Source organism: Tiliqua scincoides, chromosome 5, assembly GCF_035046505.1.
Source record: "Tiliqua scincoides isolate rTilSci1 chromosome 5, rTilSci1.hap2, whole genome shotgun sequence".
Lineage (NCBI taxonomy): Eukaryota > Metazoa > Chordata > Lepidosauria > Squamata > Scincidae > Tiliqua > Tiliqua scincoides.
In genome coordinates, this window is record NC_089825.1 from 106,281,015 (window position 1) to 106,305,476 (window position 24,462).

The 24,462-nt window shown below is 45.3% G+C and overlaps 1 protein-coding gene and 1 pseudogene across 1 annotated transcript; both read right to left on the minus strand.

Moving 5' to 3' along the window:
* Positions 1-6,214: 6,214 nt before the first annotated feature.
* On the minus strand, positions 6,215-7,156 carry LOC136652952 (olfactory receptor 14A16-like; annotated as a pseudogene).
* Positions 7,157-14,819: 7,663 nt separating this feature from the next.
* On the minus strand, positions 14,820-23,014 carry LOC136652953 (vomeronasal type-2 receptor 26-like). Its single transcript, XM_066629876.1, has 5 exons — positions 22,736-23,014; positions 20,047-20,154; positions 19,271-19,408; positions 16,195-16,231; positions 14,820-15,724 (listed from the first exon to the last, which is right to left on the minus strand). The coding sequence occupies exons 1-5, from the start codon at positions 23,012-23,014 to the stop codon at positions 14,820-14,822; spliced, it is 1,467 nt and encodes a 488-aa protein (XP_066485973.1).
* Between the last annotated feature and the right edge of the window lie 1,448 nt (positions 23,015-24,462).

A 24,462-nucleotide genomic window follows, 5' to 3' on the forward strand; every position in this document is an offset into this window, starting at 1 on the left:
TGGAAATTAGCATTTTTAGTACTATTACCCCTACTAAAACATAAAGAGAAACTTACTGATACAAGAGATGACTCCGTCGTGGCAGATATCCACGATGATGTATGAGAGAGAGAATCCCACCAACCACAGCGTCTCCTGGCCTGACCATGTTGTCTTGGCTGGTTCTGTGATAACTACACCTGCGATTAATGTCTTCACACACAAGTCAAGGGGACTGCAGCAGCAAGTACAGCAAAAATAACCATCTGGGTGCAACTGCACCCCCAAGCAGGTCACAGCTGCCAGCCTCCATTCCGACCTCCTCTCTCTTTTTCAGTGGCTCCCACAGTAGGAATCCCTTTCAGATCACTCTGCTGCTCTGTTCTCTCCTAGGTATTGATTCAGTTTATTGCCGATGCACTATATTTATGTATCTATTCATAAGTCTTCATTTTTTCCTTCTGTAAATTGGTTTGCAAAATTAACAGAAGAAGAGCTAAGAAGTCGTTAAATAAAAATTTTTCTAAATTTCACACAGTTCTTCAAAGAATCACTGAGAAATAGAATTTATAGAGATAGAGCTGCCACCAAAAGTTTCTGATTGTTTGATGGACTGAACATTTAAAGAAAAAATATTGATTTAACGCTAATCCTCTCTCTGGAGCTCTGCTCTGACTTCTGCGTAGAACAGCTTTTTGAATGTAGCTACGCACAATTTTATTCTTCTGGATGTTTTCTGGCAATTGCAAGAAGGGGAAAAATTATTAGTTACGCTTTGATAATTACACATTTGTCAAGACCTCCCTGATGGCAATTGTTGTTTGTCTGAATGTTACTGGGGTGGGGGGGGGGGGAAAGGTTTGAAAGATTTCCTGAACTCTACTTGCTGCTCCTCAGAGAGGCATTAGTGGGAAAAGTTAATTTCTGTTGATGACTGAGCATATGAACAGGTCATTTACCAAATGTTGCATTGATTCTAACAGTGCAATCCGAAGCATGTCTGCTCAGAAGTATATCCTACTATGTCTAAGGACCTGATCCTGTCCTACTTTGCAGGTCTGATGCAGTTGTATCAACAGGGCATTCTTCAGTGGTGTAGCTGTCATGAAAGCTTTTTCAAAGTAAGGAAACATTTACCTCAGGACGGCATTGCAGCCATAACGCACCTGCCAAGTTGGATGGGACTGGGCCCTAATACACCCAGAAAAGTGTGAATCCAATTGTAGCCTAATTGCCTGAATACTGACACAATCCTATCCTTCCCTCCCCCTGCCAGAGCAGCTGCCACCCCCACAAGGCCTACACGTGCAACACCTGGTACTTTTACTCCTTGCCTCCTCCAGGCCCACCACTACAGGTGAGCAGCATTCAGAGCCATTCGGAAAAATTACTAAGGCCAGGATTGTACATTTCCTTGTGTGATTAATATCCAGTTTCCCCCCCCCACTACTTTTGCTTCTCTTATTTATTTTTGGACTCTTTGAACCTCCCCCCCCCCCATGAATCTCAGGACTGGTTCAGGAGTCTAAGAGCTACTGGGACATCTTCTTGTTGCAGCCTTTGTCTTTTGTTTCAGGTGCTGTTGCCCTTTGTTTGAAGTGTTGAGTGTCCTTTGGCTGAGGTGCTACCAGCCAGCCATATGCTCATGCTGTTTGGAGTTCCTCTTCATTTCTGGAGCATCCTACTGAAATCATCAGTACCTACCACCTGGGAAAGAAGCCTGCCTGTCTAGGGTGGATGGAGGGTTGAGGACAAACTACTTCCATCCCTTTTCCCTTTTCTTACCTTACCTTTGGCTGCTCTTGGCAGAGCCCCCTGCTTTCCACTGGATCTGTTTCAAATGATCAGGAAGAGAGGACCATGCAAGTCAAAGTGAAGCAGGGGAAAGAGGAGGACAAATGGTGAGACAGACGCAGCCATAGATGGGTTCCCCCCCCTTCCTTCTCTAATGGCCATTTCCTGGATGCTCTGTGTGCCAGTGAGTGGAAGTGAATCAGAACACTGATTGGAAAAGCTCCTTTGGTGGTGGGCTACAGGCAGGGTGGCCACATGCAATGGAGGACAGAGTGCCTTTACCTTTAACCATTGTATAGAAGAGGAAATTTCAGCATGTTCAGCTTTTTGAACTCCTCCCTGTTAGGCCGCAGCTGCCAAAATTCCTTTTTCTATACAATTTTTAAAGGTAGACGCACTCTGTCCTCCATTGTGTCTGGTAATCTCTGGCCGCAGGGAGCAGCACATGGATACGGAATGCAGCGGATCCCTTCTCCATTCACTTGTGAACTTGACTCTCAACACAAGCCTTTCAGGCAGCTTCTGCAGCAGTTTAGCCCCGGTCTAAGTCCTTTTATTTTTATTTTTTTGTTTAGATGGGTGGGATATATATGCCACTGTTTGCAGGGAAAATGAAATGGATCTCTCCCCCCCCCCCCACCCCAACAACACTGGTAGTTTCTATTGCTTGAATGAATTTTGCCTGAAGTGAAATTTCAGTGTAGGTTTGAGGTGGTCTTAAATGCCAATTTGACGTTCTCCATAACTGGGCTCAAGGTTCAAAGATTCTCACTTTTGTGGACAAAAAGCCCACAAAGTAGGGCACCTCAGAATGTCAGATGCAGGGGAGGGCACCAGGATGCAGGTCTCTTGTGTGCTCCCGGGGGCATTGGTGGGTCACTGTGAGATACAGGAACCTGGACTAGGTGGGCCTATGGCCTGATCCAGCGGGGCTGTTCTTATGGATTGGACAATTTTGAAGAGGGAAAATTAATCACGGGTTACACACCATGATGTATATGTGCAACCTCCTGATTTCAGAAATCAGGTAATTGCCTTGCTCTCCCCTCCGCCTTCCTGCCTGCCCTGCCATCTTTCCTGCTTCAGTGAGTCCTCCTGGAATATCAATGCAGGCAGGAAGGCTCTGGTCTTCCTACCAGTCCTTAGGCAGAGCGCTACCTTGGCATTGCTGGAGCATGCTTTGCAGCAGTAGCCACCGTGGAATGTGAGTTCCCCTGGCAGCAAGGTCCAATAGCAGAAATTGTCAACCACTGTGCTGTATCACAGTGGTGCACCATGAATGGTCCACAGATGTCCTGTGAGCGTTTGGAGGAAGCTCATTGGGCCATTGGGGGAGTGAGAGGGAGGGCAGAACCTGTGCCATTCTTCAGTCAGCTGCTGTTTGAGTCGGATGTGTTTTTCCATTTCAGATTGCGCTAATGCATTTTGTTTTGTTGTTTCTTTATCAACAATCACTTTTTTAAATGATTAAGAAACTGATAGTGTGTCTGGACAATTTTAGTGTCTTGTCAGAGTGCTGTGAGATGAAAAAGGACAAAAATTTCTGTCCAATAGATTGGGCCATAAATTGAAATGCAACTCTCGGTATATCCTATTGTCATTTTTAAAAGTTTAGAGCGGTGCTCGTCAATCATTTTCTTGCCACAACCCCAATAAGTAAGCAAGCAAGCAAGTAAGTACATACATTACATATGATATTTTGAACCCACCACCAATCTTGCCCCTCTCCCGGGACCCAATCCCTCCCCCACCTTATGTAGTGGATGTGGATAATCATGTAAAATAAATGGGAATGAACTTTGAGCCGTTTTTGTTCCTGTATGTGGCAGGCTTTGAAAGGTTGCCGCTACCTTGCAAGTGAGGCTTTGTGACCTGGTTTAGAGCAAACGACATGGGATGTGTGACACGGCCTGCTTCGTCTATTGTTCAGCTCACAGCTGGTGTCCTTGCTGGTTACACATTTTTTTAAGTCTACACTCCTAAAATGCAGTATAGGAAGGTGACATGACATCATGATGTTGCAGGATTTACACCATGATTTTGAGGGAGTAAAATGCTTAGTGGCCATAACTACCAACCCCTTTAAAAAGGCCTGCCACAGGGATGTCAAATTTCATACAGAGGGCCAAAGTCTGCATTCATGCTGCCTGCTGAGGGCTGGAAGTGACATCATTAAGCAGATGATGGCCAGAAAAGAACACTTTGTTCTCACATAGAAACTCATTAGCTTCAAATGACAGAAGAGAAAAATCTCGTTCATATTGTCAAAATATGAGAGAGCCCAATTATTCTGAGAGGCCTCAATTATAACGGGGACTGGAGAAATGGCTTCTGGAGGCCACACTTGGCCCGTGGGCCTTATATTTACACCCCCTGCCTACCATCTCTGTGGGTGCTTGGAACATGACATAAACAGCACTATCCACCCTCCTCACCCCCCCCCCCCACACACACACAGGGAGGGGGGTGGTCACTGCCAACCAGCAGCAAGAAGCTGACTTTAAAATGGTTGCAGAAATTCTCAAGTCTCCTGAAAATAATGTTACTCAGCCACAGTATGCATGCTGCATCCTGCTGGGGGGGGAGGGAGGGGGTTAGTCATTTGTTCCCATGCTCAGGATAATCCTTCGCTGGCTGAACTGGTTTGTGGGGGAAAGGAGATTACGAGTTCTCGTGTTGCTGGTACTGTCCCCATCCCAGCCTCAACACACACCCCTCCCTGCCCTAAACTGCACCCCTTTCTCCCTCTCCCTGTCACTTTCTGCCCACCCCCTGCATGGTGTTCTGGCACCACAGCCTTCCTGGGGTCACTGGTGCATGTCTGCAGCCGCCTAATGCTGGCTTTGATGAGGAGCATGAGTCAAACGGTCTGTTGCCATTTCCAGCGGCTGTAAGGCATGCTCTGCCACCGGAACATGAGTTCTGGGATGCAGCACTGGGCTCTACGTCTCAGAGTTCTTCTGGCTGTCGACGCCGACCTCCAGCATTACCCACAATCATATATCTCATTACTGGTGCCCGTGCAGTAGTTGCTATACTGGTGCTAGCCACGGCAAACCTGCCATAAAGTCCATATGCAAAGATTCATGGGTAAGCAGCACTGGTGGGAAGGCCTGCGCTGGCCTGCAGGAGCTCCATCCAGACCCCGGCTGCTGGGGGAGGTCAGTGCGGCACTGAGCAGGAGAAGGGTGGAAAGATGTAACGAGGGGGCATTTCTGGGTGGGGGAGGGTGGAATGGGGTGAAACAGGATTGCGTGGAATCAGTGGAGAAGGCCACTGTTGTATCCTAACCCCTGACCCTGGCCTACAAGTCCTACATAGGGCTTCTTGGACTTGTGGAAGAGGGAAAGTTGCTCTCCCTCTGCTAAACATAAGATGAGCATATTTTTAAAGGTGCCTCTCTGCCCAGTTAGCAGGAGTATAGAAAATGATATAGGGTACAATCCTAACCAACTTTCCAGCAGCAAGGTCCTTTTACAAGAGACCACACCCCCCCTTTGAAGATAACCCACCTCCATTTTGAGTGTTGCTTACATGCAAGTTTATGGGCCAAATGAAGGGGCCGTTTTCACTCTTCAAGTCAAGTGCCTTGGCAACCACAAGCCTCAGAGACCCATGCAAATGTCCTCAGAAGCACCAGGTGGTGGAAGACCCAAGAACCCACATTTCCATGAGGAAACGGAAAGGTTAACAGCATAGCTCAGCTTTTCTGTCAGGAGCTTTTTTGTGCCTCTGCAATCAGGTACTAAGAGACCCAATCCTTTCCAACTTTCCAGCACTGATGCAGACCCAGTGTAAATGATAAACATTCCCTTACTTTGAGGAGGCCTCCATAACTTCCGCCCCCCCCCAACTGCAGGATGCTGCACATGCTCCACTGGCACAGTCATGCCAGTGCTGGAAAGCTGGTTAGGATTGCGCTCATAATCTTATAAGATATAAGGATAGACAGCATGGGCATTCTGCCTCACATTGGGCAGGTATAACATAAATATCTATGAAATTGGCATAAGTCTATAGACATAAGTCTATAGAAATAGACATATCATAAGTCATAAGTTACCCTTTTTTAAATATCCAGTTTTATATATATATATATATATATATATATATATATATATATATATATATATATATATATATATATATATATATAAGTCATAAACTACCCTTTTTCAAATATCCAGTTTTATATATATTGTGAGATTGCCTTTAACAAGGTGGTGCATTCTGTGTGGCTTCTCACTTGCAGTCTGATGCACTACAGTCCTAGAAGAAAATTCACAACATCATTAGCTACTTGAGCTATGGACGTCGGAGACCTCAATAGTACAATCCTATGTACGTCTACTCAGAATTAAGATCCCTTTTGTTCATTATGGGGCTTACTCTCAGGAAGGTGTGTATAGGATTTCAGCCCAATGCTTTCAGAAATGGGTCATCAGTTCATCATATGAAATCTATCTGTGTTCTTGAACATTTCTGACTGGGCTATTTGGATATCTTTGTTTCTCAGGCAATAAATGATAGGGTTCAGAAGTGGTGGCAAAACTGCATACAGAAGAGCAGACAGCAAATCCACAGGGGCAGAGGACAAAGATCTGGGCCGAAGGTAACTGAAAATGCCTGTGGTCAGAAATAAGCTGAAGACGGTCATGTGGGGGATGCATGTCAAGAAGGTCTTATGCCTGGCCTGAACTGACTGAATCTTGAACACAGCAGAGAAGATATAACCATATGAAAAAAATACGAACCCAAAGCAAAAAGAACCCACAATGACTGTCACAGCAAGAAGGTTCCAGATCATGGCACTTGTATCTGAGCAAGAGATCTTCAGCAACTGAGGGATGTCACAAAAAAATTGTCGAACGATGTTGGATGAGCAGAAACGTAAGCTGAATGTGTTTGCGGTATACACTGCGGCGTTGATTGCGCTGCTGAGCCAAGAAGCCGCGGCCATTTGAAAGCAGGCGTTCCGGTTCATGATCACGCTGTACTGTAAAGGATGACAGATGGCAACATAGTGGTCGTAAGCCATGACAGTGAGGATACGTGGCTCGGTGATTGCAAATGTGGCAATGAAGAAAACCTGGGTGACGTACCCAGAGTAGGAAATCTGTTTATCGTTGACAATGGAGTTGGCCATGGATTTCGGAACCGTGGTTGAAATGTAGCCAGCATCTAGAAAGGAGAGTTTCACCAGGAAGAAATACATGGGGCTGTGAAGATGCCGATTCTAGACTACTATGCAAATAACGAGAAAATTGCCAATCAGGGCTGCGAGGTACATGGAGAGAAAGACCAGGACATGTAGAATCTGTAGCTCACGAAGATCTGAAAATCCCAGAAGAAGGAATTCTGTGATGCTTGTTTGGTTTTCCATTTCTTATACTGTGAAGAGAATGGAGAGAAGAGATATGACACAGGCAGCCCAATCCTAACCCACGCCGGAACGGGCAGGATCCCTGGCCTACCCCATTTTATGTGCAGTGTTGCAGCTGCCTGCAGCTCAGCCTGGGGCAAAGGGAAGTCATTCCCCTTACCCCAGGGAATGCAGCAGCAGTCCCAATGGATCTACTTGAATCTGCTTCACCTATAGATGTGGCGCAGATTCAAGCAACCTATTGCTGCACCCTGTTGCCTGGGACTGGGGTTAAGATCCAACCCAAGTGCTGGATCTGGACCCCATCCTCCATTTGATCCAGGCCCACCCATAGGCCCTACCCCTTCTTGCCCTCCCCCAGATTCGGAACAGCTCTGTTCTGCCTTACCTCTACCCTCCCAAAGTCCCCAAACTGGACTGACTTGGCCAACGCGCACATACCATTGCGCTGGTTCTGTGGGGCCTCCAGAGATGGGCACATATCCATGCACCAGGCCTCCCTTCTCTCCCCGTGGTGCAAAAGTTTCTGACAGCATTTTTGCCACACCTCCTGGCTCATGCATGTGACTTGTGCTGACCCAGGGGCCAGTTAGGCTCAGGCCCTAAGATGTTTCTGTAGCATTGATTCCAGTGAAACAGCACATCCTTTTTATGCAGATATTCACTGGTAGGGTTCCTGACATCATCAGGCAGGGTTAGGAAAAGCACTCATCTGGAACCTTAGGTAGCAATAACCTCATCTATACTGGGTGGCTAATGGACAAGTTGTCTAAGGTTGTTTCCTAGGTAACTCTAAGACAGAAGAGATACAATGCTGAGGAAAGTCATACAGGTTGGGCATTCCTTATCTGGAATTCCAAAATATGGACTACTCCAAAATACAGAACATTTTTGAGCACCAACATGACTTTTAAAAGAAACGCCAAGAGCAATAAATTCAGAAATGTTTCATGCACAGACCTCGATTCATGCAAAAAAATTATTTCAAAAATTTTATATGTTTACCTTCATGCTACATATATAAGGGGTATATGAAACATAAATGATCTTTATATATAGACTTCTTGGGCTCCATCCCCAAGATATCTCATTATGTATATGCAAGTATTCCATACTACAGATAAATGCAATGTCCAAAATGCTTCTGGTCCCAGGCATTTTGTATAAGGCATGCCCAACGCATACATGGAAAAAAATACCTGCTATTCTTTGGGGATGGGGGGACGGGGGACTGCCCTGAAATATGATGATTTCCCAAATCCATATGAAGTAAGCAGCCAAATCAGAGAGAAGGGGAAAAAACCAAGGCAAACACATATCCTTGAGCAATGGGACGAGTCTACCTGGATGCCAGTTTTGTGCAATACTGGCTGGCATGGTGGGCATCAGCACCAGATTTATTTTCCCCGACTGCCTCACACTCATCCTCCCTGCCTCCATCAGTTCTACTCTCTGAGAAACACAAGCATTACTGCAGAGGAGGAACTTCACAGCGGCCCGAGGTGCACCCCAGTGCCCTTTGTCTTATTCATCTACAGCAGTGTTTCTCAACATTGGTCCTCTGCTGTACCACTTCACATGGCACACCTATTTGAAGTACCACCAGAAGTAACTGGTGATGACATGATCGACAGTTACTTCTGTGTTGGGAGACAGGATGTGACACCACAAAGACCAGGAAGAGGCTCCAGGTGGATGGGAGGGCTTTTCTGAGCACAGAAAAGCATGCTTAGGAGCTCTGTACACCAAGTCAAATCTCCTACTGCTGTTTGCTGCATCATGTTCCTGGTCTCCAGGGGTCCCATGAGTACCACCAGACACTACCTCAAGTATCACTGGTGGTACCCATACCACTGGTTGAGAAACACTGATTTAGAGTGAAAGTGAGACTGCCAATTGTTGCCTTAGGACTAGTCGAAAAGATTACTCGTAAAAACAAACAAAAACTACCCTCCAATAAATTATAGAGAGTACAGAGTGTAACATTTTCAACCAAAGGAATGACTATTACTTTAGAGAACAAAAAATAAATCATACTAACCTCTTTTAATGGCAGAAAAATATGTAATATCAACCCTGCACATGCCTGATCTCATTTGATCTTGGAAGCTAATCAGGGTCAGGCCTGGTTAGTACATAATTGGATGGGAGACCGCCTGGGAATACTGGGTGCTGTAGGCTTATACCATAGTCTTTCGAGACTGAAGGTTGCCAACCATGTAATATCAATTAAAGAAGAGAAGTAAATTTTCTTTAACACTGAAAACAGGCATGATAGAATTCTAATATAAAAAAGGAGAAAAGCAAATAACTGTTTTGGCTCTGAAAAAAAATGACATGCTAATCATGGCAATCTACTAGAAGAAAATACTCTCAAGGCGCAATCCAAGCTGTGACAGAGCCCTTGTCCAGTCTCCATCCGGTTCTCTGAACTGAAGATGTCCCAGCATTTTGCAGCCTTTTCTACAACAGTTCAACAAGGAAGTGAAATGCAAAATGTGATCTGAGTAATGGTGCACAAAGAGCAAAGCAGCAATCATGCACCTCCTCTAAGTTCAACATGAATAATACCAGAGCAAAGCTCTTGTGCAGAACTGGGCATAGGTCAGCATCAATTACTGCTTTATAATATAACTGGATAATCTAATTACCATCTTGCTTCACTGCTGGTTTCAGTTCATAGCTGTTCCATTCCATTTAATAATCAGAGCATGTGTGCACTGCAACCTTGCACTTGCTAGCAAACAAGCATATCTCTCTTTGGAGAACAGTGCTGAAAGAGTACTCACATCTTCACACCAGCTGTTTTTGGGGAAAAGGTGGATGAGGCATTATTGACTCTGGAATCTTTATACTTCAAGGACAAAGTCTCCTGAGTCTTCTGTGTCTCAGTAGTAGGAGCAAGAGAGTAAATTTAACCTTTTGCGCTACACAAGCCTCCGAGGTGAAAAACAGAGGAAGAGTTCTGCTGGATTAGATGGGGCCCGTTAGTCCAGTTTCCTGTATCTCACAGTGGGCCACCATGTGCTTCTAGGTGCCCAGCAAGATACCCCTATTCTGTTGCCACTCCCTTGCATCTGGCATTCCGAGATCAGCTGCTGCTAAAAGCTGGAAGTTGCATATACAGTCATCTTCAGGTGTCATCTGTGATGGAACGTTCCTCCCTAAACCACTCCCTTTTAAAGACATTTAAACAGCCAGGTGTCATCACACATCCTGTGGCAAGGAGAACCACAGATTCATTATGTGCTGGGTTGAAAAAAGGTTTTGTCTGTCCTGACTCTCCCGTCACTCAGTTGCAGTGGAGATCCCCTGGTTCTGGTGTTGTACAGTAGGGAAAAGGACATCCCTCTATCCACTCTATCCATTCCATGCATATTTTTATATGTTCCAAACATGTCTCCTACCCCTCCCTCCCAGCTCTTTCTTGTCTGCACTGAACAGGCTCAAATCTTTTATCAGACTAGAGTTTGGGGTGGTGAGCCCAATCCTATGCACGTCTACTTTATAGACAATGGGGCTCACTCCTAGGTGAGTGTGGACAGGCTTGCAGCGGGTGTGAACAAATATAGGCAGCCCAATCCTATCCAGGCTCCCCATGCTGTGATACAGCAGGCAGAGAGGCTGTCAGAGGAGGATAAGGGAGCTTCAGGATAAGGAAACCTTTGTTCCTTTACCCCATGTTGAGCCCCAGTAGCCACTAAGTGTCTATTTGGATCTGTGCCAGCTCAATTGCAGGTGCAGAACCAAGGAGACCTGCGTAGGAGGACTGGATCTGTCAGCAGCCTCTGCCGCCATCCCTACCCCCTTCCAGGCATGACCCATTCCCAGGCTGCCCTCTCCCACTTTGTTTTTTCCCCTCCCACCTACCCCCCACCTTCTTCATGGCCTAATACACCACCGCGCTGCACTTACTGGCCCCATCTGGCGGCCGCACCCTCTCCCATAGGTGTGAGAGGCCAGCACCCACCCACAGCAGCCTCATCGCTGTCAGCAACTACTGCTTGACCGTTGCAAAGTGCTTTGTGGCACTTGCAGAATGGCCATCACTATGGTACAGGAGCGCATAAGAGTGGCACCGTAGCATGGAGGTTCAAGCCCTCAGTTTGTGTATTCTTGGACACCTGTACTTGGCACATTTCAGTGTCATGATGTCATTCATCTGTTCAACTGTGCTGTATGTGCCGGAGTGCCAGAAGAAACTGAAAGCACTGTGAGATTCTGGTGCATTCCAGTACCAGTTCATCTCTGAATCAGACCAGAAATTCATTGCCAAATGTTGTTTTGTGCCAAATTTCACAGGATCTCAAGTGATGTGCTGAGGATGCCCAGAACTCCTTAACACTTCAAATCTCTGCCTACAACTATGTGAATCAGCCCTGCCTTGAATTCTGGTCCAACATTATTGGTCCACAAAGTGCCAGGATGTTCAGTGATGTCCAGGAACAGCTGTGAATACAGGCCCACAGGGGCCTCCATTAAGCGTGGCTATGGGACTCTCCTCAATGCAGCAGTGTAGCCACATTGATGGTGGCCTGCCTTGTGCAGACATGTTTCCAGACATACTTTTTTCAACAAAAAGTAATTCACAATGCTGTTTACATAGTAAGATCAATCCATCAATTTGACTATTTATATTGTATTTTAATATTACATTTTACATATCATTAGCCACCTTGGATTCTGCTTTTGCAGAAAGGAAGAGCCAAATATCTTATATTATTATTAATAATAAATAAACACAACAAGAATAAATAATCAAGGTGTGGAGTCAGCAATTTTGAATGTAGGGTAGTTTGCACATTCATATGAGAATGAAAAGACATGAGGAGCATCAATATGGATCTGATTGCAAAGAGGCATACAAAAGCTCCCAGGTTCTAGAACAGGGTGCTTCAAATCCCGACCTGCGGGCTGGATCTGGAGTTTGGAGAAAGCTCTCCTTGGGGGGCAGTGCTTACCATTCTGTTTCCCTGTGTCCAGATCAGCTTGAAAGAAACTTAGCACCGCAGCAGAACAGTAAGCGCCGCTGGGGATGGGGGTGCTTTTTCAGAACACAGTGGTTTCCAGTTTGGAGGCTGCTGTTCTAGAACGCCAATGAGCTATATCAATAACCTATTGGTTTACACTTGGTGAAGGATTCTTCATGGGAGTTCCCATCTCCTACAGCTTCCTGAAGATTTTCACATAGCTCCGGGGCTTGTATCTGCCAAGGCACCGCGCATGAAGATGGAAAACAGTCCTGTTCAATGGGCCACTGCTAGAACTAGTGTACCCAGAAAGCAGAACGTGTTTTATGGCCTGCTTGTGCAGCAGCAGCCCGGGTAGGTTGGTGGGAGAGGTGGGAGGGGTGTGATGGAGGCAGGAGGAGTGACACCTGGTATGGGTGACCTGTGCCAGATGCTATCCCCTCCGAGAGCAGCAAGCACACACATTCTTTCCTCGGACTTGCATCAGCTAAAGGGCTGGCACAGGTCAAAGCAAACCTATTGCCAGTCAAGGGGCTTATAGAGAGGTAAGAGAAAGTATTGTCCCCTATGTCTCTCATGCCACCCAATCTGCTCCTCCCTCTGTAGGACATCACAAGGCTTTTTGGCATGACTTCATCAGCAGTGGGGAAGAACATTATCGGGCTCTAAGTCAGTATACATAATCAAGTCTGTTTTTTTTCTTGCTTGGAGATGATGAATAATTGCTGTGGTTTGCTCTGCTTCTGCAACATCCCCAAAGAAGAGATGCCTAATGAAATAATTTAGTAAAAACATTTTATATTGTCCTAATACATCCCACATCATTTTGCACCTTCCCGGAGTTTACCCTCTTTTCCTTTAGCTGCTGTTTGGGTGCTTCTCTGTAGCAGTTTTACGCTACTTGGGAAGTACACAAGGCTTAGGGCCTTGTTGCTTGAGGGAGTGCAGAGAGCACTGAAGGGTTGAAAGTTAGAACTGGAGCAGCAGGAAGTCAGAGCAATGAATGAGACGCAGACAAGGATTCAAATGTAGAGATGCCGGGGAAGAGAGCTAGAAGCGGGACGGAGTGAGATCGAGAGAGAGTTCGCCTCCGGCCAGCCTTCTCCAAGCTTTTATTGAGTCTTAAAACATATGAAACAAACTGATAAGCTACTGGTTACAGCTAGCTTGGGCCTAGCTAACCACAAGACGCATTCCTAAACAATGACGGCTTAACATCCTGTTGTTTACAGGCACTGGGCTTAGTGACTTAGCATATCTCAAGGCTAGCAAAGTGTGCTTTGCGTACATAGCTGATGTGTCTGCTATGTTGCCAAATATGCTAAAGCATTTCAAAGGCCAGCGCTTGTGCATAATTACTACACTTCTCTCTATTTGTCTTCCCATGTTGCTGCTCCCAGGTTACTTGTAGGAAAAGGGAAGGGAGTGGCCATATAGCACTCCAAATGATACAATTTTGGAGTATTAAAGGGTGTAATGACCTTGGGAATGAAAGGATATTTCTCATTCTTTGAGAAAAATACACTGTCATAAGTGACTGTCTCAAACTAAGCTGGCCGGGGGTTTGCCAGTCTCTAAGTGGAGCTGTTACCAAAAGGGCTGTTTTGTTTAGGGGGAATTATTACACTACCCTTATTGGAACCTCAGGATCGCAGGCTGGATAACAAGACAGTGTAATGCAGAGAAATTCCCTTTACCTTAAAAAGGAGACTGAGAGAAAGGTAACTTTTAATAAAACATTATAGTTTTATTACAAAACCACAAAGGTAAACATAATGCACATGGAAAATTGATAAGTATATGTTTCTTTGTCCTAATGCTTGAATCCAGTGTACCTAGCTTTCATGGTGATTGCGTGTAAAGAGTATTTGGTGCATCTGAGGAAATTAGAAAGAGGAAAGGTTGTAGGGAAGGATTTTAGGGGTCCCTGATCTGCCAAACCCAGTTGCTAACTAAAGATGGGGAGAGAAGGGGAGAAAAAGGGGGGGAAGAAGGGAAAAAATTCCAGACGCAAGATAGTTACCTGTCCCGTAGGTCAGTTGGATGGGGGGGGGAGTCCTGTGTGGAGGACCCTCTGACTCAACACAGATGTGTTGGTCCTTGGACGGGGAGCCAGAGAGAGAGCATGTGGATGGAATCCCTCTCTTAAAAAGGGTTTTTTTTTTCAAAACAGAGCTAAGTTGGATTGAAGCTTCCTTACTACCTGCTGGGTGCTTGCGAGTGTGTAAAACATTGAAAGAATTATCAGCAAAATTCAATGGGGTCTGTGGCTGGCTTAAACAATACCATGAATCATCAACACAAGAAGGCAGTTCCAGTTTGCATACAGTACTTAAGCAGTGATTGAGATAAAACAATACAACAAATAGGAGACACTTAAACAATGATTTAAGATGCCAGACGTCTTCATAGGGAGGTGGATTTAAGATACCTATATGTGTAACCACAGGGAGGTGGATGTTGTGTTTATGACTTGACCTGATTGTTGAATGTAGGACACTTGAATTGTTAAACGTATGGACACTTAGTCCATAGTACATAACCAAATATAGAGAGAAAATCACACCTAAAAGGAAAAAATGATTTTCACGTAACAGAGCAAGTTTTCCATTGGGCTTTGGAAAGGCATTCAGTCATATGTGAGCATACCAACATATAAATGTAGCGAAATGAAGAAAACATTTTAAAGGGTGTCAAATATTCATTCCCTGTTCTCTGAGTTTCTTGAAGTTCAGATCGGCCCTTAAAAGCATAATATAACATTTGGGGAGAAAGATGCAAGCCAAGAGCCCCGTGTTGGAGGCTAAGATGGCAAACACTTCCACCACAACTATGTTCTTTCCCTTGGTGCTCATATATCCTGGAATAAAGGAGATCCAAACACTGCAGAAGACCAGCATGCTGAAGGTGATGAACTTGGCCTCATTGAAAGTGTCTGGCAATTTTCTGGCTAGGAAAGCGACAGTGAAGCTGATGAGGGCCAGAAAGCCCATATAGCTCAGAACATAATAGAACATGGTGGCAGAACCTTCATTGCATTCCAGAATGATGAGTCCCATCTGGGAGTGCAGGTCAACATCAGGAAACGGTGGAGAGGTTGACAGCCAGGCAGTGCAAATGCTCACTTGGATGAGAGAGCAGCACAAAACAATGGAGCTGGCCATATTTTGCCCTAGCCATTTTCTCATCCTGTGGCCTGGTTTTGTAGCCATGAAGGCCAGAACCACGAGGATTGTTTTTGCCAGCACACAAGAAACCGCTATGGAGAAAATGGTGCCAAAGGTTGCTTGGCGGAGAAGGCAGGTCACTTTCCCTGGTTTGCCAATGAACAGGAGGGAGGAAAAGTAGCAGAGCAGGATGGAGGTGAGGAGGATGCAGGTGAGGTTCCGGTTATTGGCTTTGACAATGGGAGTCTCCCAGTTCTTCAGGAACGTTTGCACCACCAACCCTGTCAGCACAGCCAAGGAAATAGCCAGGGAAACCAAAAGGATCCCCAAAGATTCTTGGTAGGAGAGGAAGCTGATTTCCTTAGGAAGACATTGATCTTGGTTCTTGTTTGGATATTGATCTTCTGGGCACTTCATACAGTGCACTGCATCTGAAGGTGAGAAATAAAATATTAATAACTTTGTTAATGTACATAGTACTGTTTTTTTAACATAGCTATGATGTTATGTCTGTGTCAGCCTGCCAATAACTCTTGCAGGCAATCTTTTTAGGCACCCTAACACTTCTATGAGAAGGAATGTAAACCCAGCCCGATCAGCAGATACCCACCGGGTTACAATGTAGCTCTATGCATTTCTGCTCAGAAGTTAGGCCCTTAGATTTCAGTGGTAGTTACTCCTTGGTATGTACGTGCACTATTGCAACCTAAGTACATAAATTTGAGCCCCATCCTATTCAAGTTTCCAGCACCAATGCAAACACAATGCAGGTCCAAGGTAAGGGACCAAGGCCTCTCTGACATTCCCCACACCAATGATGCATCACATGCCATGTTTGCATGGCTGCATCAGCACTAGAAAGTGGGATAGGATTGGGCCTTTTGTGATGATGCCTGCGTACCTGACTCAATCCCCTTCTCTCCTTCCAAGCCAAGAACCTGTAGCAACCATCAATACAGAGTAACGGGGGGGGGCGGTGGTGGAAAGAAACAAAGACAGGAAAAGCATGAATTTAGGGGAACGCTTAAAACTTACTGCTTTGCTAATCTTATCAATGACAGGCCCTTTTTTGCTGACAAGTTAATGAAGTGCCTAAAACCCACCTAAATGTGGGATAGGATTGGACCCTTAGTGATTATAACATCCCATTGACAGTGATGGAACTTGGTCAGGGCTCAAGCTGTGTTCATTTCTTAGCTTCTAGCACTAGAAGTGCTAGAGAGCTATTTTTCCCCCTTCTAGAGCACTAGGGTAATGTTCCTTTTATGTGTTTAGCCCATTTCCCAGGCTAGCAATCTTTCCAACTAGCTTGGGGCTAGGAAACATGGCTGTCTCCATGCATAATGTTATCTTGTTGTTCTGTTCAGTGGAAACAAGTGGGCACAGCCATCTTGTCCGGAAAAGAGGTTTAGCTCTGCCTTTGCTGGCCTCAAGGAGCACACCAATGGCCTTGCTCATGCCTTCAAACCCGCATTACCTATAAAAGCAAAGTGACCAGGGGGTTATTCAGGCTACAAGAAAAAGACCCAATGCACCCACAGCCAGAGGAAGGCAAAAAAATCTGTCCACCAGTGGCCAATCCGGTGAACAGAAAAACTCCGAAATGGCCCTAAAAGGCAACCACTTGAACTCAGACTGCTCCAAGGGCAAGTGGGGAGATTTCAATGAATTTCCCTGCAAGCATGCAACAAAGAGGAAGTGAACAGGGAGTGTGCTGCTTAAACATCCTTCAGACCCACCCTGCTCCAGCTTGGTATCAATCCCCACTAAGGTGGGGCGTTCCAGATGTGGGCCAAACAAACTCCCATCTTCCATTCAGAAGTGTGTGATTTGGCATTCAGGGGAGGCAGCCCTGGTGCCAGAACTTCTCCTTTTACCAGAATGACAGCACCACATGTTTTACAGTTCCACAGCAGAAGTGATAGCAGCAGACCAAGAGTTCTGCCACTGTGAATGGCCCATATGTTGGTCCCTAAGTCCTACAGAAATTAATGGAAAATTAATTGAATTCAGTTTCAACTGACTTGAAATTAATTGGCTTAACTCAGTCCTGAATTCCTTTTCTCCACTGATGTCTATGTCAAGATTCATTTTATCCATATGATTGGAAAAAATTAATTCATTTTAGCAATATTATCTTTAACTGTGATAGTACGCATATATCTGAAGACATTTTCAGGGGGGAAATGGGGTAATGCTACTCACCTGTCTGGTTTGAAATCATGTCTTCTGAGCAGGGCCTACAGCTGTAGCAACAAACAGGTTGCCCGTCCTGAATTATCCTGCTGTGTCCAAGATGGCAGCTTTCAACACATGTAGAATTGGGCATCTAATAATCAAACATATTGCAGGAAATTTTCAGAAAAGCCTCTGCTAAATTCTGACTAATACTTTAAATTTCTGCTGCACTGACTTCATTTTGAAGTCTACTTCCAAAATTTTGCAGTGTTGGACAGGAGAAATTCCAGTTGAACTTTTAGTCTTTTTGCAATAAGCAGAAACCCACCAAATGTAATGTAAAAGTTAACCAAATGGATAGGTTTCCCATATTTGCTCAAACTTGATTTAAGATTACATTATCTTTAAAAATTCTGAATGAAGATGGTTTTTTTTCTTATTTCAGATTCATGCATAATATGTGTTAAATATTCCAAAAACTGAATTCACTGCTGAAACTCCAGTGCTCTCTGAGCATGAGCAAAATAAAGCTATAAGAAAATGGCACTCACCTTCTCAAGAGTTGAAGATGTCACTTCAAAATTTTATTTAAGGCATGTTTTATCAGGAACTAGACATGAACATTTATAATCATTAAGAATTCGCTAGCTAAATTAAACGTGTAGATGCAGAAGAGGTTTGAGAAATTCTAACACCCTACACATTTTACCAAAGCCAAATCTGATATTTAAGGAAGTCCTTGAACTCGGCCACATTTCTAGGCAGTAGGGACAATTGGATAATTCCCATTGAAGTGATGGGCAAGCCAATCCTATCCTGCATTGGAACAGGCAGGTCTACTGGCCTGTGTTGTATCCAGTATTGGGTAGGTGGTGGTTGCTGCACAACTTGGAGTAAGGGGATTTATCCCCCCTTAACCCATGTAGCCTGGCAGTCAACCCTATGGGCCTACTTGGATCTGCGCCATCAAAATCACTGATGCAGATTTGTGCAGCCAGCTGTAATGCTGGGCTTGCAAGGAGGAGGTTAGGATCCAGCCTAGGTTTCCAGGTCAGTCCCACCCTCCTCCTCCTGTGCCCGGTCCACTGACCGCTCCATGCTTCCCCACCATGGAATGCCCCCATACCAATCTCCTGTCACCCTCTCAAACCCCCCATGATGGTTATCCTAGGGTGGCACAAACCTACCCCTGCCCAGTTGGGATTCAGTTCCGGGAGGCTAACACACATTGGCTAGCATGAGTCATCACGCATGTGCTTTATAGCACATTTGCAAAACTTGCAGGCTGGCGCAGAGGACTTTCGTTGGCTTAAAGATAAGTTAGGATTGCACTCTAACTATGCAATCCTATACCAGTTTACTCTGAACTAAGTCCAATTGTATTCAGAGGGACTTACTCTCAGGTATGTTTGTATAGGATTACAGCCTAACTCTTTTCTTTAGTACTATTTCTACTTAGTAACATGACACAAATTGCTGGATTTTAACAAGGGATAATCACAGATTTTACTTGATTACAATAACGTGATCTGGTAAGTACAGGCTGAGTTTATTTAGCCTTTGGTACAAATTACCCCGGACCAACTTGCCTTGTGGCTCTCTTACAAACTGGAGGAGGGCAAGGTGCTCGGGTGTCCAGTATGTGGCCAGCTGGCTCACTCACGTTCCTTCTGGACCTTGGTACTTTGTACTTGTTTTCTGCATGCTATGAGGTTCATTCCCACCTGCTTGAATCTGCTGTGCCACACAATGGCATCTTCATTGATGAGCAACTCTTGATTCAGTGAAATTGTTCCAACCTGAATCTTAAGGAAGGTCTGGTTCGGGAAAGTGACCCAGTTGATGACGTCATACGTGGTCTGCAACTCCCCATTCTTAAAGAAGACTTCATGGCCAGCACCATTGTTAAAGTTGATGTTTTCCAGAAAATAATTCAGCTAGATTCAGACATACAATTGAGTGTCACCAAAGTGGAGTCTTAATCCTATTCTTCACTCTACGGTTGTGTCTTGGACACACATTTTACAGTCAGTCATGATGTGCAAAAGGCTATGCTATAGGTGGCTGCCATCACCTTCCACTCAGCAAGTTTGCAGATTAGTTATGACTGAGTACCCCTGGAATAATGAAACAGCCTATGCATTTCTACAAGTCTCATTTACTTCAGTGGGACTTATTCCCAGATAAAGGTGTATATCAGCGGTTCGTAAACTGGAAAGAAGTTTCCGCGAAACCGGAAGTTGGTCATGCGAGCTTTTCAGCCATTCAAAGGTGCAGGGAGGCTTGCATAGTGTCCTATAGGTTTTCCCCACCCTCTAGAGGACATCTGAGGGCCTCCGTAATTCTGAAAATAGCGCTGATGACCCCATATTTTAAGAATGACAGGCTCAGAAATTCTCGGGCTCAGGTGTTGCAATGCCAAATTTTGAGAACCTCTGGTGTATAGGATTGCAGCCTTAGGGCACAATCCTAACTTGCGCTGGAACAGGCAACACAGGAGGCTTGTGAAGTATCCAGCACAAGATTGTGGTCAGCAGCGGCTTAGTCAGAAGCAAGGTCAAACTCTTCCCCTTACATCTGTGTAAGGGTTGCTGGCCCCAATGTGTCTCCTGAAACTTGCGCCACCTCCTGAGGTGGCAAAAGTCCGAGGAGTGCAGAAGAGCTTGAGGCCGCTCCGTTCTCCCTGGGGACGGGGGTTGGGATACAGCTTAACTTCCAGATCCAAGCCCCGCCTCCCCTTCTCTGCCCGCCTTCCCCCAGGGCCGACCATTGCCCTCCCTCCCCCTGCCTAGGAATGCCTCGTCCCTCCTCCTTCCCAACCCCGCCTACCTTTTGTGCTGGGGGAAGCTGGCGCAGAGGCTTCCGTCAGCCTCCGCAGGCTAGTGCTTCTCAGAGCGCTGGTCTGGCTTCCTCCCGAGGAGGCGTAAACGTGCTTTATGGAACGTTTGCAACCCTCCCTGACCGGGCCGGCATAGGGCATAGTTAGGATTGCGCCCTTTGTTATATGAATGTAAGTGCCGCAATTTCAGTGAACTTCGTCATAATTAATCCTGCTTTGGATACAACCCATGGCCACTTGCAAAGGTGCTATAATGGAGACAATGAAATCCACAGATACAAACCCTGAGAAATGCTTTCCATTCTATCAGTGGGTTCACGTAACTGTTGGCTCATATGCAAATATCCTACTGTGGACCTCTAAGTTACAGGAAAAGAGCAAAGAAACAGAGATCCTTTACCTTCCTATCAGCTTACCAGAGAACATTGTGGCTGCATCTCACCCATACTCACCCATCTCCAATGAGCTTCTTGACAGTCTCTTGACATTATCCCCGTTCAGTCCTCTGGACTCATTTCACCCACACTAAGAGTTCTTTCAAGTGGATACCGTACCTGCCACTTCTGAATGTTCATATACTTGAAGTTTCTTCTAGCCCCTGGTCTCCTTTCCCTGAATAAATGTGACAAGTGTAGAGCATGTGCTGTTGCATAGACAGCATTGTAGATACTGTAACTCTCTTCACCCATATTCATCTCAAACATTGTGATAGGCAGGTTTTCCAACTTCTCCTCTCCTGTGCACTTTTTTCCATCCAGATTCTTATACGTTAAACTGGGTGGTATACAATTGAATGCGTAGTGCCAAAACACACAGAGAAAATGCATCAGAGGTTCATCAGACTTCACATGCTGGAGAAATTCCTGGAATCCTGGAACTGAGTTTGTCTGGACTGAGAAAGACAAAGCACCGTGGAACGTTTTTGTACAGAAGCCACCATAACTGATTCCAAGAGTGAAATCCCACTTGGACGTTGTGATCCAAACCTTCCCTATTTCAATCTTCGAAAAGAATTCTAGGCGATCTAAGGTGACCATTAGGGAATAAAGCGACTGAAAATTCCCATTGACAACAATCACATTTGCTTCAGTTGATAAAAGTTCTAACCTTATAGTTTCAAAGTCATCAGAAAAATATGTGACTTCCATTTCTTGAGTTCTTAACAAGAGAGAAGTGCAAATGCTATTCTGGGCAAGCAGAGGAATCATTTTCCTCAGGAAGCTTTCTCCGTCATCATCATCTGCAACAATGAGGCCAATCCAGGTCCACCTGAAATGCAGGAGCAGCTGGACAATCCCCACGTGCTGAAGGGTCTCCATCGGTGCCATGATGTAGGAAGAAGAGAACATTCTTTTATCACTGAACATGGCCTCATGTGCATTGTGAGTGAACTAATGAATGGAATGAACCTGATTAGAATTTTGAGAAATTCCATGTTTACTACAAACAGATATTCAGCTAACACTAAGTGCTAATACTTAGCTGGCACAATATTTGGGCTGGCACAAGTCCCTTGCGCCAGCCCAGGAGGGTCGCAAACATGCCCTAAGTTTGGGCCGACGCGAGCACAAAAGGAAGGCAGGGGAAGGTGTCCCTGGGCGGGGGGAAAGGGCGGGTGGTGGGTGGCCCTGGAGGTGGGCGGGCAGGGAGTGGGAGGTGGATCCCATTATGCCAGATACCAATCCATGTTCCCAGGGAGAAAGGAGCAGCTTCAAGCTGCTCCGCTCTCCTCGGACTTGAACTACCTGTTGAGGTGGCACAAATCCAAAGAGACCCATAGCGGCCAGCAGCTGTTACTCGGAGGTAAGGGGAACTGTTTCCCCTTCACTCTGGCTGAACTGTTTATGGTCACTATCCTGTGCTGGATACAGTGCAAGCCTCCTGGTTTGCCTGTTCCAACGCAGGAGAGGATTGCGCCCACGTTTGTCATGTTCCACTGGTGCACAGTGTCATGAAATTGCCATAAAGTGCTTTGTGACAGCACAGAGAGCTGATGTGCTAGCGGGATGGTTGGAGCTTTCTCACAGCTGTTAGGATGTTCCCTGGATCATGTATGTTCAGTGCAAGGTGGGGAAGGGCAGGGAGGAGGTGTTGAGGAGATGGGAATGGGGAATGGTTGGATCAGACTAAGAAGGGGGTATGTTCAGCACCGCCGGCACATACTGTATCCTAACCCTTTGACTGGACTGATCCACTGGATTTCAGCCAGTGGTATTGCTGGCACAGGTTCAAGTTAACCCATTGCAGCTGCTGGGTCTATCCTGGGGCAAGTGGACAAATGTCACCCTAAGAAGACCCCCTCTTACCTTCTGCATGCTGAAATCATGCCCCACTCTGTACTGCAAAAAATGTGCAGGTAAATATAAGAAAATTGCATCCGATGAAAACATAACAGCAAAGGGATTCAAAGTACTCATGGACATACTTGTGGAATCCTGTATGGACTCAGGATGGTGGCCATCTGCATGGCACTGTCTGAGGTGTACCCCCCAAAGACTGAAATCACATCACTGCTTCTGCCACACTTGTAATTGGGTATAAACAAGAAGGAGTCTTGGGATGTGGTCCGCTGGTCTTTGAACAAGAGGTTGAACAAGGTCTCATAAGTGATGGCTGAATCAAACATGTTGTCATAGATGTGGAACCCCAAGGTGTTGTTTGGCAAGAGCTTGGGATTGTTGTTGATCTCATGAATGGTAAACATCAAAGATAGGACATGCTGATAATTTTTGTTCAGTATCCTGCAATGAATATCACATGAGAATGAGAAAGTTCTGATCACAGATAATTGTCATTAGTTTCACACACACACAAGCTGCAGAACATCTTATCCATGCCAGACTGAGCAAGCAAGATTAACCCCAGAGAAGAACTGGATTCAACCCAATCCTGCATGCAATCTTACAAGCAGGGATGTTTGATATTGCAATCAACTGCCCCAAACCGTTCATCATTGGTAGTAGGATACACTTTGGGAAAGGAAGGGCAAGAACATGGAAACATTTCTATATCCTCTACTAGTGGGTGGGGTCAGTGGCGTAGCTAGTAGGGGCAGGAGAGATCCATCCCAGGTACTAGACTTGTGGGGGGGAACACCACAAATAACCCAACATCGCTAACATCACAGAGGTTACAAATAACCCCATCATGCTATTTATTGTTGGATGCGGAATTTCCAGCAGAATAAAATGAAAAAACTGGGGTAAAATATCTCCTTTCCATCAAACATTATGGCCAAAAAAATGGAAACAAAAAAATGTATGGAGTCCTATAGAAAGTGAAACCGGGCCTTATTGCGCTTTTACTTGTGAGTAGGCGAATTTGCCTTAGTGCATCGGAAATGGTAGTCTGAGAGGAATCTAACGACACCAGAATGGTTCCTATCCAATAAAAGCAGCCCCCCAAAAATACCCAAGAAGGAAGTCCCTCCCTCCAAGCAGCTGGACCCTATGGAAAGGGCTATTGAGCCCTATGGAAAGCAAAAGTCAGCCACTGGGTTGTGTTTACTCATGAGTAAGCCAACGTGCTTTGGCTGTTTGTCAAGTCAAGCAAAGGAGAATGCAAGGCTAGTGCATGGTCCCAATCTGATGAAAGTGGAGCTCAACAAATATTCCAGAAGGCAGCACCCCCCCCCCCAAAAGAATAAACAGAGACTTCAGTTGGTAAGGTGGGCACTGGAGAGGGCTGAAAAGTGCACTGATTTTTTGTGGGGAGGGGGTGTTATTGCAGGCAGGGTATAGCAAAAATTCACTTGGTGAAACAGGGCTGGCTTCCCCTTATTTAATTATCTCTTCAATTTATTTATAATTATTTTATTTTGCTTGATGATGTCACTTCCAGCTATGACATCACTTCCAGTGCGTCCTGGACAGATTGTCATTCTAAAACGTGGGTCCCAGTGTTAAAAGTTTGAGAACCACTGCAACTCAAAACAGACCAAACACGTCATGGCTTGTAATCCGTGATGGATTTTCCCTCCAAAATTTTGGAAATTGTGACTTTTAGAAATAATACCATCATGTTATATCCCATCTGATGCAGAATTTCATCCATTGCTTGTGGGGAAATATTCACTGCATTTATTTTCTGACCATTCATATTATTCATTTCATGTCATGACTACTACTATCTCTCAGTCTCACCTACCTGAGT

Bases quoted from the DNA above. Each gene is read 5' to 3' on its own strand.
- LOC136652953 (XM_066629876.1), bottom strand. From the start codon at position 23,014: ATGTTTACCATTCATGAGATCAACAACAATCCCAAGCTCTTGCCAAAC. The intron at 19,409-20,046 runs GTAAGGGGAAGA...GTCTGAATCTAG, and splicing joins CCAGCAACCCTTACACAGAT to CTGAATTATTTTCTGGAAAA. The intron at 15,725-16,194 runs GTACGCAGGCAT...TCTCACCTTCAG, and splicing joins AGAGAAGGGGATTGAGTCAG to ATGCAGTGCACTGTATGAAG.